The 18,996-nt window shown below is 44.8% G+C and overlaps 1 protein-coding gene across 3 annotated transcripts in view; it reads right to left on the reverse strand.

The window, feature by feature from the left end:
* The window catches only part of LOC127003819 (dual oxidase-like), a 138,542-nt gene that overhangs the window by 38,732 nt on the left and 80,814 nt on the right, over positions 1-18,996 (reverse strand). For all 3 annotated transcript variants that reach the window (XR_007757415.1, XM_050870879.1, XM_050870878.1), the window contains exon 3: positions 12,572-12,733. Coding sequence is in view for 2 of the 3 variants with exons in the window: in XM_050870878.1 (XP_050726835.1) it covers positions 12,572-12,733 (162 nt within the window). In the remaining variant the exon portion in view is untranslated. The remainder of the gene's footprint in view (positions 1-12,571; positions 12,734-18,996) is intronic.

The following is an 18,996-nucleotide window of genomic DNA, read 5'->3' on the forward strand; positions in this document are numbered from 1 at the left end:
CTTCAGTATTATTTTCCTTTTCTTTCTTTTGTTTTCTCTTCCTCCTTTTCCAATTTGCTTTATTTTCTTTCACTCTTCAGGCTTTCATTACATTGCCATTCTCTTTTCTAGTCTACTCTCTCTCTCTCTCTCTCGTTTCTCCTCTCTTCTTTCTTTCTGCTTGTCTGTCTGTCTGTCTTGCTCCTCCTGCGACTGAAACCTTGTCATTCTTTCCTCTATTCTACTGTAATTTCTCTCGTCTCCCTTCTCTTATTTTCTTTCTCTCTGTTTGTCTGTCTGTCTTACTTCTCCAGCTCCTTATACCTTCCCACTTTGTACTCTATTATTCTCTCTGGTTTCCTTTCCCATGAACAGAACCTTTTTTGACGTACAAGTTCTCCGCACTCCTCCTCCTCCTCCACATCACCCTCCAAGCACTTAAATAATATGCAAAACTTAACGTCTATTTACAACGCTGCTAAATAGATAAATGGTCAATATGTATACGTGTCATGGCTTTCTCAAGGCCAAACAGTCGTCTCCATTACTGCATGAGCTCAACCACCACTTAAAAGGTGATGTCGTGAAGGTGCTGTGTGTCTTTCCAGCGGCCGAGGGAGTGAGCGAGTGAGTGAATGACCTCGACGGGAAAATGGCAGCCACGACAATACAAGGTGCTCCGCCGGCTCACACACACACACACACACACACACACACACACACGAGAAGGCCACCACCACCCGCCCCTCGCATCCCCTCGCCGCGGGTGCAACAAACATCCTGAGGGTTAGTTTGGTCGCCCTCCCGAGGTCTCGTCATCTCGTCCATTAGTTTCCCTCCACCGCTCTTCTGAAACGGTGATGAAACCTTCTCCTTGTGGGTCAAGACTTGTGAGAGGAAACGACGTCCGCGCACAAGGAACTTTGGCCTGATTGTGTTGTGGATCGGCAATGGGGCGGAGGGAGGATTGGAGGCGACGGCAATGGCACCCAATCGAGACTTAGCAATGGAGTGAAGATTATGAGTGTAAGTTAAGAAGTCTGTCTGTCTATCTGTCTGTGTGTGTGTCTTACTCCTCCTGCGACTTTTTTTTTCCTTTTCCTCCTCCTCTTTTTTCCTCTCCCTCCTCTTCTTCCATAACCTCGGCCTATCTCACTCACATCTATTCATTCCTTCAGTATTATTTTCCTTTTATCTCTTCTGTTTTCTCTTCCTCCTTTTCCAATTTCCTTTATTTTCTTTCACTCTTCAGTTTCTCTTGTTTCTCTTGCCCTGGGAGATGAGCGGCGCCACAATAGGGATACGGAGATGCTCAAAATGGGAACCCAGTTATAATACGAGATTCTGAACCCTTCCATCACCACCACAACGTCATCCCTTTGGTTTATCCCGTGTTAGGTGTGTGTGTGTGTGTGTGTGTGTGTGTGTGTGTGTGTGTAATCTATGGTCCCAGCCACAGAAGTAATGCCAGTCAGTCTACCCCACCCAAGTAACCGCGAGTACAGATCCACCGCCCTCACTGACCACTCTCCGGAAGGCATTATCAAAAGACACTAAATTTGCACTCCGTATTATATTGTTTATCCGTAACATCTTAATTCTACTGTAATATGATGTAGCGTGACACTTAACGTAAAGCACCACGGCTGTTAACCCGTCCGCTGCGATTGGCACGGATTTGATTTTCACTGGTAGCCTGGTAACATATATTCCCAGGTCTTTCTCTGCCTCTGTGGTGGATAGTGGAGTGTTTCCCATGTGGTATTGGTATGCTGGATATCCCCTCCCAAGGTGCAGGACTTTACATCTTTCTTCATTGAATAGTATCAGCCACTTTTTGTTCCGTTCCTGAAGGCTTGGTGATGTCTTCTTGTAGGAAACCCGCAGTCAAGGGGTTAACCCAGTGTGTGTGTGTACTGTTGTGAGGTGGGGCCTTTGTCTGTGTCTTGTCAGTGGTCAAGTCGAGCCATTCAGTCCACGGCCGGCACCTCCACGCTCTGGTTGGCCGGGGGGGTGACGAACAATGCCCCGGTTGTGGATAAAAGTAACTGTCGGTTCTTTTTTGTTTTTTCTTCATTAAGGTTTTGAAGGAGAGGCTGTCGGTTCTTTTTGGTTGTTCTTCATTAACGTTTTGAAGGAGAGGCTGTAGGTTCTTTTTGCTTATTCTTCATTAAGGTTTTGAAGGAGAGGCTGTCGGTTCTTTTTTTGCTTTTCTTCATTAAGGTTTTGAAGGAGAGGCTGTCGGTTCTTTTTTTGCTTTTCTTCATTAAGGTTTTGAAGGAGAGGCTGTCGGTTCTTTTTGCTTTTCTTCATTAAGGTTTTGAAGGAGAGGCTGTCGGTTCTTTTTTTGCTTTTCTTCATTAAGGTTTTGAAGGAGAGGCTGTCGGTTCTTTTTTTGCTTTTTTTCATTAAGGTTTTGAAGGAGAGGCTGTCTGTTCTTTTTGCTTTTCTTCATTAAGGTTTTGAAGGAGAGGCTGTCGGTTCTTTTTGGTTTTTCTTCATTAAGGTTTTGAAGGAGGCTGTCTGTTCTTTTTGCTTTTCTTCATTAACGTTTTGAAGGAGAGGCTGTCGGTTCTTTTTGGTTGTTCTTCATTAAGGTTTTGAAGGAGAGGCTGTCGGTTCTTTTTGGTTGTTCTTCATTAAGGTTTTGAAGGAGAGGCTGTCGATTCTTGTTTTGCTTTTCTTCATTAAGGTTTTGAAGGAGAGGCTGTCGGTTCTTTTTTTGCTTTTCTCCATTAAGGTTTTGAAGGAGAGGCTGTCGATTCTTGTTTTGCTTTTCTTCATTAAGGTTTTGAAGGAGAGGCTGTCGGTTCTTTTTTTGCTTTTTTTCATTAAGGTTTTGAAGGAGAGGCTGTCGGTTCTTTTTTTACTTTTTTTCATTAAGGTTTTGAAGGAGGCCATCCACGTATCAAAATCTTCCGCTGAGAGTTCTTCAAATCGTCTGGAACACCCAGGAAGCAACACTCCTTATGTTTTCTCTTTTTTTATCAGGAAGGGAGCAGTAACTTGCGGGCTTTTTTTCATTATTGTTTTCTCTTTCTTTGCCCTTTAGCTGTTTCCTTTACTGTAAAAAAAATGACGCCTCTGGAACTGTAAGTCATCATTTTTTATTGGCATTTGATTTCTATGGAGCATTAAGTCGTTGGCATTTTCTTATCTCAGTATATGCTTATTTTTGCCTAGCCTTTGGTATGTCTCCTGTACCGTAAAGAAAAAGGCTGGACCGTGGGGGAGAAGAGCCCGCCGCCTCCGCCCAGCAGCCCCTCGAAGGTAACAAAGACCAGGTCCACTCACAAGGAGGGGGCAGCTGACCCACTGGACGCATAGGGAATGGGGAGCCAGGACGACACTTTACGCCCCACCAGGTAGAGGCGTCGCCCTGCTGTCCCCACGTAACTCTTGACGCAAAGTCCAAATCCTTTCCCTCCGTCCCGCCCCTGTGCCGACCCTTCACCGCGCCGCCTGTCCTTCACCGCGCCGCTGTCCTTGTCTTAGTTCCTGAGTTCGCCCTTGTCTCCACTCGTGCGGCCATTCCTCTCCACCCACACACCTGGCATCTCGTCTTTATCCATACACATATACATACATACACATATATATAATACTCACACACACACACACACACACACACACGCACACACATTTTTTACGAATGAATCGAAAGGAGAACAGAGTGGGAGGGGCGAGTGCGTTTTTCTCTTTCTAAATCCTGTCTGGACGTACCCCGCCCCGCCCCGCCCCGCCCCACCCCGTGAGGGTCCGTGTGACCTGCTGCGGTGGGAAACCCGACGTGCCCCGAGCGGCGGTCAGGGAGGCTGAGGAGTCCGGGAAACTGGTGGCTGACGGGGAACTACCGGCCCCGCCTCTCTGTCATCCTGAGAGCCTCCTCCCCCGCCGGCCTCGTCACGCCTCGGCTCCCGCCCGCCCAGGCAGAGACATTTCCTGCCTCGCCCGCGCTTACAATAATAACAGTGTTCCTTTGTTGTTATAAGCATATATTGTCATCGTTATTATCATTATTGTTGTTATTATTATTATTATTATTATTATTATTATTATTATTATTATTATTATTATTATTATTATTATTATTATCATTACTACTACTACTACTACTACTACTACTACTACTACTACTACCATTACTACGAAGAAGAAGAAGAAGAAGAAGAAGAAGAAGAAGAAAAAGAAAAAGAAGAAAAAGAAAAAGAAAAAGAAGAAGAAAAAGAAGAAGAAGAAGAAGAAGATGAAGAAGATGAAGAAGAAGAAGAAGAAAAAGAAGAATTAAAAGAAGAAGAAGAAGAAAGAACAACAACAACAACAACAACAACGATAATGATCACACTACACTAACACCACTACATCTACAATCACATACGGATGCTTATGAACTACATTTACAAACTAATCTCGCTTCACGCTTGGCGCCACCCACTTAATAACAATAATAACAATATCCTTCTGTTCCCGACACGCGCTCTGCATTGTTCCCTTCCGCCGCGCCAGGTCGCTCCGCACGCATCCGTCAAGTCTGCTTCCCGCCATTATTCGTAATCAGAGACGTCACCGTGCATTTCCTTACTGAGCTGGTGTTTCCGTGTGTTAATCCTCCAACAAAGATGATTCCTAGGTTGAGAAATTTATCATACGAACAAAGGCTTAAAGAAGTAAATTTATTCAGTCTATCAAAACGAAGAATGCGAGGCGATCTAATAGAAGTGTTTAAAATGTTGAAAGGATTCAGTGATATTAATGCGGAAGATTACTTTACAATTGATCGATCAAATAGAACAAGAAGAAATCACAATTTGAAGATAAGTGGTAAAAGATTCTCGTCGCACGAAGCTAAACACTTCTTCAATCGAGTTGTTAATGTTTGGAACTCTCTACCCTGTGATGGCGTTGATAGTCCAACAGTTACGGCCTTCAAGAATAGATTAGACAAGTGTTTTGAATCCAACCAGCAACTAAGATATTACTGATTGTCGTATTAACGTTAAGTTCTTTCGAATACTGGTGTCCTTGTCCGCTTTTATCGCCCGATTAGTGGTAGCAGTAATGGTAGCTCTTTCCTCTTTCCTACATAATTTCCATGCAGTTTTTCCATGCTGCTTGGTTCTTTTCCTTTCCTGCCAGCTTTGAGGGGGGGGGGGGGGAGGAGCCTTCGGTGTTGTCTGTTCGCCCGGCATACTCCTTCCTCCTCCTCCTCCTCCTCCTCCTACTACTACTACTACTACTACTACTGCCGCTGCTACTTCGCCAACTACTACCAAACTACATACTGATTCGCTTCGTTTTTCAGTTATCTTTCTTCTGTGTATTCTGATCTGGTCTCTTGTCCACAGGAAATACTTCAGCTCCCGAGAGAATGACTTCCCGCTTGCCTCCCGCCGTAGAATTACAACAGACACCCTTAAGTTGTGCAAGGGAAGGTTAGTTCACTTCATCGATGGGGAAGAAAGATGAGGTTGATGTTTCCAAGAGGTGCGACGTGTAGGCTGCTTGTCCACCTACACACTCCTCTAACGCTTAAGTTTTCTGTTTTTGTTTGTTTGTTTCAGTCGACTCCTCCGATGGCCAAAGAAACCGAGACATCCCAAGCCCTTGAGTCCCTCCCACCTACGGATCAGTGCGTGCTGCTGCTGGCTACTACTGTTTTAAGGGACAGCACACCACGAGGAATTAGTGATGAGGAAGAGACAAGGTTTTTAAAAGAGCGTTAGGATTGCAAGGCGAATGATCAAGAATCGTGTCAAAGTATAAAGGAAACGTTTGACCTACAGACGTTAAATTCTGGTATAAAATCACGTACGGGTCAAGGATATGATTCAGCTTACACTATTTTTTTTAGGCCTGCTCCAGATTCTCTTTTTTTCCAGCCATCATCAATAATAATAACAGATTTTATTTCTTTATTTTTACACAATAATGAGGTATATGTTTTGCTACAAGGATTGCGAAATAAAAACTGATTGATGGATTGACTACTACTACTACTACTACTACTACTACTACTACTACTACTACTACTACTACTACTACTACTACAACTATTACTGCCAGGTGTCAGTTATGGATATGCCGCCCCCATCGTCCAGCCCAGCGGCTCAGTGAGTGTGTTCTCATATGGTCACGAGGAGACAGGAGCTGGGGTGACGTGTGGGCGCCTGGCTGTCACCGCTCCCAGCAACAGCACCAACTCTCTCCTCTAGTTAGCGACCCTCCTATAGCCAGTCAGTCAATCAGTCAGTTAGTTAGTTAGTTAGTTAGTTAATTAGTTAGTTAGTTAGTCAGTCAGTCAGTCAGTTGGTTAGTTAGTTAATGAGGAGATGAAGGAGGAGGAGGAGGAGGAAGAGATGGGAAAAAAATGAAAGTAAGGAAGAAAATAGAAATGGAGAGATGAATTAAAATGGAAAATACAGACAGACCAAGTTAGTCCTACCACTACCACCACCACTACTACTACTACTACTACTACTACTACTACTACTACCACCACAACTTCTACTACTACTACTGCTACTACCACCACTCCTGCAACACAACATAACACAACCACCTCGGCCACCGCAACACCCGCCTACCAGTACCACCACAAAGCCACAAACACGTTCGAGCCCCGCCCAACGCAAGGAAGGGAGCCAGTAACTTACTTTCTCGTGCGCATTAACAAACTACTCTTTTTTGGCCCTCCGTCCCGTCTTCTCTCCTTCTCCCTTCCCATTCTACTACTGTCTATCTGTCTTATTTAGACACCATTTATCTACTTTTCTTACTTTACTCAATAACTTACTTTTTCGTAGGTATGGTTAACACTCTACTCTTTTCTTCCTCTCTATCCTGTCTTTCCTTCCGTCCCTTCCCCCATTCTGCTGCTGTCTGTCTCTGCCTATCTGTCTATCTATCTATATCTTGTCTATTCATTCTAATACCTTGCCCGCACACTCTCTGGTTCACTCATTCAGTCATTCACTCACTCACATTCTCACTCATTAACTTAGACTTTGGTAAAACTGTAGGTTACAACACGCACGCACGCGCACTCCCCCCCCCCCTCCCACACACACACGTCACTCCCCCCCCCCTTCCTCCCTCCCCTCTCGAGACAAAAAAGTGTACCCAAGACAGACCATTCGTTCCTGCAGTAGTAAGTTTAGAGGCGTGCTTCCGGGGCGCCCAAGACAAGACTCCCTCCTCAGCGCAAAGGGTAAAGTTATGACCTTCCTCAAAATCAGGGGGAACTAAACTAAAGCGAAGAAGATGATGAAGAAGAAGAAGAAGATGAAGATGAAGATGATGAAGAGAAAGAAGAAAAAGAAGAAGGAGAAAGAAGATGAAGAAGAAGAAGTAGAAGAGGAAGAAAAAGAAGAAGAAGTAGAAGAAGAGAAAGAAAAAGAAGAAGAAGAAGAAGAAGAAGAAGAAGAAAAAGAAGAAAACAAAAAAAGAAAAAGAAGAAAAAGAAAAAGAAGATGACGAAGAAGATGAAGGAGGAGGAGGAGAAGGAGGAAAAAGAAAACAAAAACACGTAAAATCTGCCCCACCTACGAGTACGCAAACTAGAACCAAAAAAAAAAAAATAATCAAGTGCAACTCATCAGCGGCAGGTAAAAACAAGCACACCTACATTCACCATAAACAAGTGTAAAAAAAAAAAAAAAAATCAAATACAACTCACTAGCAACACGGAACAAGACAAGCGCTGCAGCAAAAGACGACAAGACGAGAGAAAGTTAGCGTCACACCAGACAGGTATTATTAGCGAAAGAGTGAAGACGAACGGTCCGGTTACAGGTTCTCCCTCGGCATTTTCTCAGCACCAGTTCAACAATATCGTTCACCCAGATTCCGCTTCCTAAAGGCTCTCTACGTGGGTTTATGGCAACAAGCAACATATTCATTTTATCTTCTCATATATTCATTTTATCTTCTCTCGTAATTGACTGCTCGTTCGTCCACCTCTTCGGAGTCTTTACAGGAGAAGCGAGTAGCGGGTTTTTTTTTATTGTTTCTTTTTTTGGTGTGTGTGCCCTTGTACTGTCTCCTTTGCTGTAAAAAATAAATTCTGTTTGTAGTAGTCTGGCCCAAATAGGCTGAGAAGAAATGTAATTAGAAGTGAAGCGTATGGAATAGACCGTAGTGGCCATCAGTACGCAAAGGTGACGTTTTTAAGCTTTTGTTTACTAGCTTTTTACGGTGTGTGTGTGTGTGTGTGTGTGTGTGTGTGTGTGTGTGTGTGTGTGTGTGTGTGTGTGTGTGTGTGTGTGTGTGTGTGTGTGTGTGTCAAGCAATTATTTTAAGACCAGAAGTCGAAATAACCACACCCTCAGAAAATTATACCCACTTAGCATCAAATTAAATTATTCTATAGATGCTATAAACCAAAATACAGACATAAGCGAAATATCCAGGAGACGAAATATCTCATGCTGCCTTTTGCCAGTATGCGCCGTTCACGAGGTAGATACAGGCCCGACAATGGCGAGTTTGGAATTCGATTGTAACCATTCACTCATGCGGTATTTTTTAGAGAAACCATAGACACGTTATCGAGGCCGAGTCCCCTCCCTCAGTCCTTAAGGGGATCTTCAGTCAAACCACGATTTCCGCTGGCGTGGTTCTCTTATTTCCGTGGTTTTCTGACGTGTCCACGATCTTCCAAAGCTACGGTAGAGTTCACCGAAGGACGACGGTATTACTCACCATCATCATCATCAGCAATAAGAAGAAACAAATGAGAACCACGCTAGCGGAAATCGTGGTTTGACTGAAGATCCACGGAAATTTTGCCCCTTTAGTTGAGTTTCCCTTTAGTGTGCGTTGTTCTCACTCATTCTCCCTATCACTCTGCCTTAATTTTCCCTCATATTCCCCACTACCTTTCCCCCCTCAATCCTCCCATCACTCCCGACCCACTCCCTACCCTAATTCCCCCTTCGTTCCCCGCCCCAATCCTCTTCTCTTAAATGTCAACGTTTACCTGCAGTCCCACTCCTGCCCCCTGATGATGATGACACCTTGACCTGTCGCAACGCCCGGCAATGAGAAACAAAAACTGGCGGTGGCTTCGACGTGCGGCCTACTTATGGCTGCCCAACTCTGAAGACTAATAGGCAAAAAGTTAAATGGTGACATACTAGAACATACAACAAAAAAATAAGGAATAAACACACATATCGCAGTTCTGTAGCGAAGGGAAGGTTAGGGAAAGGAAGGGAAGAAAAGGAGAGGGAAGGGAAGGGAAGAAAAGGAAAGGAAGGGAAGAGAAAAGGACAGAAAGGAAAAGGAAGGGAAGGAAAAGAAAACCTAACCATTAATTGAAAAAAATGTTAAAAGGTGACAGACGAAGGGCCAGACAACGAAAATAAGGAATGAACGCGCAAACTCCCAGCTCTTTAACCCTCCTTTCCCCCTAAAAACAAGGACACTGTAAAAAAGAAAACATCCTCACACTCAAAATGAAGAAAAATTAGAGACGAGTAAAATGAGTAGGCTAACCTGACTAACACACCTATGAATGCACGAACCAAACTCCACCGAAACAGGTTAGGCATTTATACAAACAAGAAAACTGTGAAAAAAGAACTAACCTTGAGCTCAAAATAAAGAGGAAAAAGACGAGGAAAATAAGTAACATATCTAAGAATGCAAAAAAACAAAACGTACACCAAAAATATTCGACGTAATTATAAAATCTCAAAATAAAAAGAAAGAACGAGAAAAAGATATTGAAAAGCGACATTAACACACGCAAAAAAACACCCCAATGAAGAAATTAAGAAAAAAAAGTATGTTGAAAAGCGACATGAACACAAAAAAAGAAAAAAAACAATAGAAAAACAACACAAACAACAAAAACAAAATTATCCCCCCCCCAAAAAAAAAAAACGTCAGCTACTCCGAGAACAAAACTTTAAAAAAAAATAACTAGACTATAAATAAAACAGAAAGTAAGAACAAAAAAAAAAAACTTCCCGCCGGAGAAACCAACCACTAAGTCCACAACAGAGCAAACCTTGTGCGTGTGTCTGTGTGTGCCTGCGTGTGTGTGTGTGTGTGTGTGTGTGTGTGTGTGTGTGTCGGGGGCATTGTTACCTCAGCTGTTTGATACCACCCACCACCACCACCACTACCACCACCATTACCACCACTGTCACCACCTCTACCGTTGCCCAAGAACCCGTCCTCCCTCCCTCGCTCGCCACCAGTCTGACCAGCTCTCACAATTGAGTAGGCAGAAGGCACGCGGAGCAACGATTGAATCTCCTTGTTTGACCATTCTTGGCACGGTACTGGAGGGGGTAAGATCAGGGCGGGGTAAGGCAGAGCAGGCGAGGGCAGGGAAGGGAAGGGAAGGGCTGATTAGGATAGAGCAGGCAAGGGCAGGGAAGGGCTGATTAGGGTAGAGCAGGCAAGGGCAGGGAAGGGAAGGGAAGGGAAGGGAGGGAGGGGCGGTGCATAATGAGTCTATAAGGTGTTTCCCCCTCTGCTACCCCCCTCCCCCCTCCCTAAGACATATTCCCCTCTGGACACATTCCCTTCTGTTCATTTTACTCTCTTCCTTACAATAAGTTTTTTTACTCAGCAGCCCCGGTGTTAGTTTAAGTTTTGGTAGCGTATTTCATATAGAGAGACAGCTTCATAACTTGACTGCGGCCCTCCACGAACAGGATCGGACAGTTCAGTGCTGGAAAGTCAAGGAAAGGGATGGGTGGAGTAGAAAGGAGTTTAGAATGAGACGTATTAGTAGTGTGGAATGGAGCAGTGAAGTATTATGGAACTGGGCAGAAGAGGAACGTGAATATGGAACCGAGAAACAGTGTGTAATGGTGGTGGTTTGGAGTGAGGCATGTTAGGTTAGGTTAGGTTAGGTTAGGTTAGGTTAGGTGTGGAATGGGGCAGAGTAACACTAGGTAATGGGGGGAGAGATGAAGCAGAGGTAGGCATAGGTACGGTAAGTTAAAACGAAGTACATGGATTGAGGGAAAAGTTGAAAACCGTGGGAGTGTGGAAGAGAGAGAGTCAAGGATGAGGAGAAGGAAGAGAACGAAGACGAGGAGGAAGGCGAGGACGAGAACGTGAACAGAAGTAAGGAAATGGAATGGTCTGGTCAAGGAAGCGTCGGGCGGAACAGGGTATGGATAGGGAAGGAAGAGATTGGCAGAGGAAGGGCATTGGTAGAGCAGGATAAGTGAGAGGAGGGAAAGGTAAGATAGGGGAGGGTAGGGTAGGGTAGGGCAGTGAAGGGTAGGTCAAGGCAAGGCAGAAAAGGGAAAAAAAGTAGGAAAAGATGGGAAGGAAGAGGAAGCGAAGGGAAGGTTAGGGAAGGGAAGGAAAGGAAAGGAAAGAGAAAAGGACGGAAAGGAAAGGAAAGGAGAGGGAAGGAAAGGAAAGGAAAGGAAGGGAAGGGAAGGAAATGAGAGGAAGAGGAAAGGAAAGGGAAAGAAAGGAAAGAAAAGGAAGAGGAAGCGAAAGGAAGGAAAGAGAAGAGTAGGAAAGGAAAGGAAAGGAAGAAAGCGAAGCGAAGGAAGAGGAACATGTCAGGAGGGTCACAGGGGGTGCAACATGGGCGAAGCAAGAAGATATATGACGGCGCCACTATAAATCAAAATCCGCCCGCTCCACACACAGGCCGGGGTCAACCATGCGGACACACCACCACCACCACCACCACCACACCCGAAGGTCACTCTTGTTTCCACGGTGATGTGACCAGACGAAAAAAGAATAGAAAGAAAAAAAAACAGAGGTCGTGAGGAAGAAGGAACGGAAGGAGGAAGAGGAGGAGGAGAATGGGCACGCGTATGAGACGTGACTGAGAGGATGGGCGCGTGGCCATAGAAGGGACACGCACTGCTGAACACACACACACACACACACACACACACACACACACACACACACACACACACACATACGAGGCTATATTATGACGAGCTTGACTAAATTCCGTAAACGAAAAAGATATAATTGGATAAGTTTCTCCTTCTTAAATGATTTTCCGCTGTTCATATTTGCTGATTCCTTGTTTTCCTGGTCTCTCCTCTTCCTCCTTCTCCTTCTTCTCCTCCTCCTCCTCCTCCTCTTCCTCTTCCTCTTCCTCCTCCTCCTCCATCTTAGTATTCGTCCTCCTTATAATTCGTTTCCTTATCCGGGCTCACTCTTTCTTCCACCTACTCACACACGCATTCACAAACACCCCTCCCCCCTACACACACACACAAACAAACACCCCCACCACTACCTCCCTCATCACCAACACAAACAAACATTCCCTTTCCCCCCACAACACGAACACACTCACCACCACACAAACATTCCCTTCCACACACACACACAAACACTATACTCCCCCCCATACACAAACACCCACAACACTACCTCCTTCATCACCAGCACAAACACCCCACCTCTCCCCCTCCCCCACACAAACCCATACACAAACATTACTCCTCCACACAAACAAACACCCACAGCACTATTACCTCCCTCATTACCAACGCAAACCCCCTCACTCTCCCCCCACCAAACCCCCTCTACAAACACCCACCCACCACCACCAACAACAACAACAACACCACCACTTAACACTCACCGAAGAAGGCCAGCATGGCGGTCCGGTTCCTGAGGGAGGGAAGGCCGTCACGCCCCTTCATGAGCACCTCCGACAGCTTCCTGGAGGAGGGTCTGTCCTGCCCTGCCATCATGTACACTCCATCCGCGTAGCTCGACGGCGTCTTCCTCGTGAGGCGCGTCTCTGCGGAGGAGATAAAAGGAGGTGGAGGAGGTTAATGTAAGGGGAGGGGGAGGAGAATGAAGGGAAGATGACTTTATGAAGGAACTGGAGAGGAGGGAGTTAATGCATGTAGATTAGGAGGAGGAGGAAGTGGAGACGAATTTGTGGAGGAAGAGAGAAAAAAGTTAGCGCATGAGGAGGATGAGGAGAAGGATGGGAAGATGATTTGATGGAGAAACTGGAGAGGAGGGAGTTAATGCATGCAGATTAGGAGGAGGAAATGGAGATGAATTTGTAGAGAAAGAGAGAAAAAGTTATATACTGCATGAGGAAGCTGAGGAGAAGGAAAGGAAGATGAATTTATGAAGGAACTGGAGAGGAGGGAGTTAATGCATGCAGATTAGAAGGAGGAGGAGGAAATGGAGATGACTTTGTGGAGAAAGAGAGAAAAAGTTATATACTGCATGAGGAAGCTGAGGAGAAGGAAAGGAAGATGAATTTATGAAGGAACTGGAGAGGAGGGAGTTAATGCAAGCAGAGACTGAAGAGGAGGAGGAAGTGGAGACGAATTTGTGGAGAAAGAGAGGAACAAGTTAGTGCAAGAGGAGGATGAGGAGAAGGAAAGGAAGATGAATTTATGAAGGAACTGGAGAGGAGGGAGTTAATGCATGCAGATTAGGAGGAGGAGGAGGAAGTGGAGATGAACAAATGGAGAAACTAGAGAGGCGGAAAGCATGAGAATTAGCATATATAGAAGAGAGTCAGGAAGAGGAGAATGGGAGGGAGGAGAGAATGAATTACAGAACAACAAGTAGAGCAAGAAGAGAAGAATGAATGTAGAGAAGCATGGAGGAGACAATGCATGGAAGGAGAAGGAGAGAAAGGGGACACAAGGAGAAAAGAAAGTGGAGATAAATGTTTGTTAAGGGAAAGGAGGATATTAATGTATGAAAACCATGAGGAGATAAGTGATAGGAGACGAGTAGATGAAAATGTATTGACGAGGAAGAGAGACAGAATGGGACAAAAGAAATGCGAATAAACAGAAAGGAAGAGATGAAGACGAGGAAAATAAGATGATCGATGGAAGAAGAAGAGGAGGAGGAGGACGAGGACGAGGACGAGGAGGAAAAAACTTGACTAAAAGAAGAGAAAGCAAATTATAAAACGAAATACAAGCAACACAAGAAGAAAATCGAGGAAAATAGTAAATCACGCACACACACACACACACACACACACACACACACACACACACACACACACACACACAAAAGAAAATAAACAGTGAAAGTGGCGTAAGAAGAAAGGAGAACGGAAGGTGAGGGGCTGTCATGACGCGGCAAGCAAACTATAAGACATGATTCAGCAGCAGTAGTAGAAGTAGTAGTAGTAGTAGTAGTAGTAGTAGTAGTAGTAGTAGTCGTAGTAGAAGTGATGGTAGCCGTATTAAGTGTGGATTTTTTATACTGAATGAATACTAAGAAAGCACAAACTACTACTACTACTACTACTACTACTACTACTACTACTACTACTACTACTACTACATTCTATCTACACACACAAGGAACACACACACACACACACACACACACACACACACACACACACACACACACACACACACACACACACACACACACACACACACACACACACACACACACACACACACACACACACACACACACACACACACACACACACACACACACACACACACACACACACACACACACACACACACACACACACACACACACACACACACACACACACACACACACACACACACACACACACACACACACAGACACACACACACACACACACACACACACACACACAGAGAGAGAGAGAGAGAGAGAGAGAGAGAGAGAGAGAGAGAGAGAGTTTGTGGAGATAAAAGGAGCAGAGAACAAAAAAAAGGGGGTTGGGGGAGGGGGGAGAGGGGGGATGACTGGCAAGATTACTACGTCCTTCAGTATATGTGTGTGTGTGTGTGTGTGTGTGTGTGTGTGTGTGTGTGTGTGTGTGTGTGTGTCGTTATTTCTCACGTCGTTGCGTTCCGTTCTTGTCTCCATTGTTCTCTCTCTCTCTCTCTCTCTCTCTCTCTCTCTCTCTCTCTCTCTCTCTCTCTTTTCTCTATCTTGTTCAACCTCCATTAGTTTTCTCTATCTATCTATCTATCTATCTATGTCTGTCTATCTATATCTTCTAATCCTTTACTTTTTCTCTTCTGTTCTAATTTATATTCAGTTATTCTCTCTTTTCTTTCTTCCTTTCATCTCTTCCGTTAAATCTTGTATCTTTCTCTTCTTCTTCCTCCTCCTTTTCCTCTGCTTCTTGTTCTTCATTCTCTCCTGCTCCTCTTTCTTCTTTTTCCCCGTCCCTAATTTCCTCCTCCTCCTCCTCCTATTTTCCCTTTTTCCGCTTCAGCATTTCTTCCATCTACCTAATTTTTGCTTTTTATTCAATTTCTTCTATTCTTCTTCATTTCTTCCTCTTCTTCCTCTTCATTGTCATCGCTTTCCCCTTTCACCGCATTTCACATTCATTATTTTCTTCCTCTTCTTTTTCTTCGCGTTCTTTTCTTCCTCATTTCCCATTCATGATTCCTTTAGGTTACTTCACTATTTATTCTTCTTTTCTTTTTTTCTTTTTCTTCGTCTTCTTTTTCATCTCTTCTTTTTCTTCTCTTCTTGTTCTTCCTCTCCTTTTTCTTCCTCTCCTTTTTCTTCCTCTCCTTTTTCTTCATCTCCTTTTTCTTCATCTCTTCTTTCTAATCTTCTTTTTCTCCATCTTCTTTTTCTTCATCTCCTTTTTCTTCATTATTTTCTTCATCTTTTATTTCTTCATTTTCTTCATCTTCTTTTTCTTTAACATCTTTTTTCTTCATCTTTTCTTCTTTTCTTCATCTTTTCTTCAACATCTTTTTCTTCATCTTCATCTTATTCCTCTTCACTTATTCCTCTTCATCACCATCATCTCCATCATCATCGTCATCTGCTTAACCTCTTTCGTAATCTACCTCCTCCTCCACCCCCTCTTTTCTTCACCCCTTTATTTTTTTCTTCTCCCTTAAGGCGGAAGAGTCAAACTTTGTGTCCCTCATCAAAATCCAGCAAAATACCAACCAGTGCCCCGTTTTTTGGCCTCGCGAGAACACGGAACACCAACAGGACTCTTACAATGAACCCTTTTTTACACGGTTTGACTTCGAATAGATTTTTTTCCATGAATCTGGAGTAAGAAAAGTCAACATTTGTGTGCAATTTATTTACTCGTATCTTCCTGGACTGAGCCACAAGTCTTAACAGTGACACAAGCAGACGCAAACTCTTAGTCTCCTAGGAACAACATTTTCAAACATATCGAGGCTCACACACACACACACTCAAACTCACACACACACACGTTTGGTAAGGCTTTCATAGAGGTCGTGTTAGTGTTCCCATGGGTAGTTTTATGAGCCTAGTGATAGTTTGACAAGGCTTTTTCACCATGAACGTTTAAACCACTCATGAGAACCCGACTCATTTCCTTTTATGGGCGAAGGAAGTATTTGTTGTCTAAGGTTGGGAGAGTTGAATGCGTCTGGGAATGTTGGCCCAGGAAGACAAATTGAATGACTTGACTTCCAGACTGACTGACGGACACACACACACACACACTCACTATACACGCTTTTTTGCTCTTGTTCAAACTCCTGAATCAGTTTTCTTTTCGTTCTTTCGTCCATCTCTTCTGTTAACTTTCCACCTCCTTCTTCTTCTCTTCCTCCTCCTCTTGTTCTTCTTCTCCTGTTCCTCACCTTACACACACACACACACACACACACACACACGCTCACTATAAACGCTTTTTTGCTCTTGTTCAAACTCCTGAATCAGTTTTCTTCTCGTTATTTCGTCCACCTCTTCTGTTAACTTTCCACCTTCTTCTCCTCCTCCTCCTCCTCTTGGTCTTCTTCTCCTGTTCCTCACTTTTCTTTTTCTCCCTCTATTTCCTCCTCCTCTTCTCATTCTACTCTCGCCTGCTCCTCTTCCCCCTTCTTTTTCTCCCTCCCCTTCCTTCTCTTCATGTTCTAGTCTCTCCTCCTCCTCCTCCTCCTCTCCCTTCTTTTTCTCCCTACCCTTTCTCCTCCTCTTGTTCTTCTCCCTCCAGCTCCTCCCCCTTCTCCTTCTCTCTCCCCTTCCTCCTACTCTTGTTCTCTCCCCTGCTCCTCCCCCATCTTTTTCTCCCTCCCCTTCCTCTTCTTTTTCTTCCTGTATCCACGTTAAAAGAATCCAAGACCGAGATCAAGACGGATCCCAACGCGCCAAGAAGTGCCGTTACAAAGGCGGAACTCCCGACCGACTATTACTAAGAGGTGCCTCCGTCTATTGTTCGCTCCCTCGCCGCTGACCTTTACACTAACGATCAGCAGCTTGGACATATTACGAGCGGGCGAGCGGCAAACACGCGATCGCCTCCCCACCCGCAAAACACACCCACACCCGCACACACAAGACCGTAACTTTTCCTGCTCGCGTCTCTCTTTCTCTCTCTTCCTCTTTTTTCTTCTCCTGCATGGCGGTTGAGTTGGTTTACGAACGCCAGGGAACATGACTTTAGTGTTGTCTTTTTTTCTTACCTCGTTTTCGCTTGTGTTAGTTACGTTTAATCGGTTACTTTAATGTTTGCGTGGCTATCCCGTTCTCTTCAAGGCGTTTCATTAGTCTGGGTACACGAGGGAATGAGACTCAGTGTACTCAAGCTATCTACGTTCATTTTCCTTATTCTTTATTTACGCCAGTTGTTGTTTTTTCGGTGCTAAATGTCTCTGTTATCTCAGTGTTTATTTGGCTTACGAACACGAGGGAACAAGACACAATGTACTCACTTTCAGCTTTTTACTTGTTCGCTTCGTTCCTTCTCCTATCCACATTCAATCAGTCTATCCTCAGCTCTCCTTTGGCATCCACTACGGCGCGCGGTGAGGTGGTCAAGACTCGGGCACTGGACCACTCACCGGCTCCTGTCAATCCACATTATTTAGCTTTTCTTTTCACTTCACTTTCACTTTTTATCACCTTGGCCTCGGAGCGCCGCTGAGTGACGGACGAGCGCACGAGCGTAGGTAAGACAGGTGCTCGGGCGGCCGCAAGCAGTGCAAGGTGCGCGAAGGGAGGGAGAGGAGGCAGGGAGGAGGGAGAGAGAAGGGGAAGGTCTGTCTGCCGCATCATAGTCCTCCGGTGATTCAGTTAACGTCCAGGTATAATGACTCCACCCAACCAGTTTACTTTCCTCAAGCTTATGTATGTGTGTCTTCTCCTGCCGGTAGTGGGGCGACGATAGCAGTACCTGGGTCAGTATTTTCAAATATTTCGGAGCTCACACACACACATTTGGTAAGGCTTTCGTAGAGGTTGTGTTAGTAGTATTTCCATGGGTAGTTATATGGCCCTAGTGATAGACTGACAAGGTTTCTGGTGGGGCGACACAATGAGTACCAGGGCCCAAATTCTCAAGCATTTCTGGATATACACACCTAAATTTGATAAGGCTTTCGTAGAGGTTGTGTTAGTAGTATTCCCATGGGTGATTATATGAATCTAGTGATAGTTTGACAAGGCCTCTGCACCATGAACGTTAAAAGACAGTCATAAGAACGCGATTCATCTCCCTTGTGGCCTTTTGGAAATCGTTATTGTGAGAGAGATTGTATTTCCATGGGTAGTTCTATGAGCCTAGTGATAGTTTGACAAGGCCTCTGCACCATGAACGTTAAAAGACAGTCATAAGAACGCGACTCATCTCCTCTGTGGCCTCTGGAAGTTGTTGTTGTGAGGGCCGAAAGCGTCTGAGAATACGGATGAGGTGGGAAGGGGAACGTGTCTGGCTGCCGAGTCATTCCCACACACACTCGGCATTGTCTCAGCGTGGTGTGCCGTCCGCTGGTCCACACAGATGACGGTGGCCCTACGCGTGGCTCGCCTCACGTCAACAGCTGCATGTGGACACCTAAGTCTTTATATACCAAGTCAAGTCACTCTGCTTCAAAACTGCGACCGGTACGCGCAGGAGGCGGTTCTGGGGCGGAGCAGCGGGATGACGTCACTTGGAGCCCCCCAAAAAAATACCCGCCAGTTGTGACTAAAGTTGGGGCCGTATGTGCACTCTGGATGTGCATTCTCGCCTTCTTTCACAGCGCGTTCAGGCAAGCCACTGACGAAAAAATATGTCTTTTTATTGTGCTATTGCGTGACTAATTTCAATGACTACAAACGGCGGTGTGG

Source organism: Eriocheir sinensis, chromosome 26, assembly GCF_024679095.1.
Source record: "Eriocheir sinensis breed Jianghai 21 chromosome 26, ASM2467909v1, whole genome shotgun sequence".
Classification (NCBI taxonomy): domain Eukaryota; kingdom Metazoa; phylum Arthropoda; class Malacostraca; order Decapoda; family Varunidae; genus Eriocheir; species Eriocheir sinensis.